At 38.5% G+C, this 2069-nt stretch overlaps 1 protein-coding gene across 1 annotated transcript; it reads left to right on the forward strand.

Moving 5' to 3' along the window:
• The first annotated feature begins 801 nt into the window (after positions 1-801).
• LOC148763468 (uncharacterized) lies at positions 802-1599 on the forward strand. Its single transcript, XM_088804352.1, has 2 exons — positions 802-1032; positions 1246-1599. The coding sequence occupies exons 1-2, from the start codon at positions 802-804 to the stop codon at positions 1597-1599; spliced, it is 585 nt and encodes a 194-aa protein (XP_088660478.1).
• The last annotated feature ends 470 nt before the right edge of the window (positions 1600-2069 follow it).

The following is a 2069-nucleotide window of genomic DNA, read 5'->3' on the forward strand; positions in this document are numbered from 1 at the left end:
CTTTGCATTGAAATCCTTAGGCCATGGAAGCTATACTTTGATGGAGTAGCTCGACAAGATGGGGTAAGTGCAAGAGTCATTTTTATCACCCTAGAATGAGAAGTATTGCCTTACGCATTTACTCTCATCGAAAATTGTTCCAATAATGTGGCAGAATACCAAGCCTTGATCATAGGTTTGGAGATGGTAGTGGATATGCAAATCACTCAACTTAAGGTGTTTGGAGATTCTAAGTTGGTTATAAACTAAGTCCTTACACTTTATGAAGTTAAAAAGCCTGAGCTCTTGCCATATGTCAACTATGTTAAAAAACTTTTGAAGTGGTTTGACAAAACTAGCATAGAACATGTGCCTAGAAAAAAAAACAGGCAAGCAGATTCTTTGACTAATTTAGCGTCAGCAATTGCCTCACCAAATACAGAATTAAAGGTGCATCTTTGCAAGCGATGGATCATACCACCAATCACTCTAAGTGAAGAAGTCGACGTAGAGTCTAATGTCGTCTCAGTCCTTGAAGTGGGAAAAAAAGATTGGCGACAGTCGTTGATTAACTATCTAGAGCATGGCAAGCTTCCTAATGATCCAAGGCATAAAATAGAGATAAAACATCGAGCTCCTCGATTTATTTATTTCAAAGGTACACTCTATTGTCGTTCTTTTAACGGAGTTTTTTGTCGTTGTTTAGGAGATGAAGAAGCATACAAGGCTTTACAAGAAGCTCACTCAGGAATTTGCGGGGCGTATCAATCTAGAGCCAAGTTACACTTCCAAATCAAAAGAATGGGGTACTATTGGCCAACAATGGTGAAGGATAGCATGGACTATGCTAAAACATGTCAAGCATGTCAATTTCATGCCAATTTCATTCATCAGCCCCCTGAGCCACTCCACCCAACAGTTACATCATGGCCATTTGATGCTTGGGGACTCGACTTGGTTGGACCATTACCTAAGAGTTCCACAGGGCATCTCTACATACTCGCAGCCACAGACTACTTTTCAAAGTGGGCAGAAGCAGCATCTTATCGAGAAGTAAAGAAAGAAACTGTTGCTACCTTCATTAGAAAAAATATCATTTATCGTTACGGCATGCCACGATGCATCATGACAGATAATGGAAAACAATTCGCAATGGAGAAGTTATGCGCACAATTTAACTTCAAGCAATATAATTCTTCTATGTACCACGCACCAGTGAATGGGTTAGCATAAGCTTTTAATAAGACTTTGTGCAATCGTCTCAAGAAAGTTGCTAATCGTGCAAAGAAAGATTGGCCAGAGAAAATAAAGGAAGCTTTATGGGCTTATCATACGACATTTTGTACACCTACTCAAGTAACTCCATATTCGCTTGTTTATGGTGTGGAAGTTGTCCTCCCATTAGAGCGTCAAATTCCATTATTGAGAATTGCCATTCAAAAAGGTCTTTCAAATGAAGATAATGTTCGCCTACGCTTGGAAGAACTTGAAGCATTGGATGAGAAAAGGTTGGAAGCACAACAACGCTTAGAATGTTATCAAGCTCGATTGTCCAAAGTTTTCAACAAGAAAGTTAAACCACGATCATTCCAAGTAGGAGACTTAGTTCATGCAGTGTGAAGACCCATAAACACTACACATCATATAAGTAACAAGTTCCTCTCAAAGTGGGATGGACCATATGTTGTTCAAGAAGTCTACACTAATGGCGCATACAAAATTGTTGATCAAGATGGAGTAAGAGTTGGCCCAATTAATGGTAGATTCTTGAAACGTTACTATGCTTGAAGGTCAGATGCTCCTCAGCAAGAGCTTAAACTGCATCCAAAAAAAAAAAAAAGAAAAAGCCTGCTAAGTTAAAAATCCTTAACAGGACGACTTAGGCAAAAGTTAAGGCAAATATATATATATATGAACTACGTTATGACTTGATCTTTCTTCGTATTATGAGGTATGTAGGCAGCTTGGTCCCATTGCCAAGTTTAGTCACACAAAAAAAAAATCTCTTGCATCAAGCATGGCTCAATTCTTTATGATGATAAAGCTACCAAGATAGAACATCGAAAAATAAATCAAACGTACTACTGAAA

This window comes from Theobroma cacao, chromosome 3 (genome assembly GCF_053813885.1).
Source record: "Theobroma cacao isolate CCN51 chromosome 3, ASM5381388v1, whole genome shotgun sequence".
NCBI classification, from domain to species: Eukaryota; Viridiplantae; Streptophyta; class Magnoliopsida; order Malvales; family Malvaceae; genus Theobroma; species Theobroma cacao.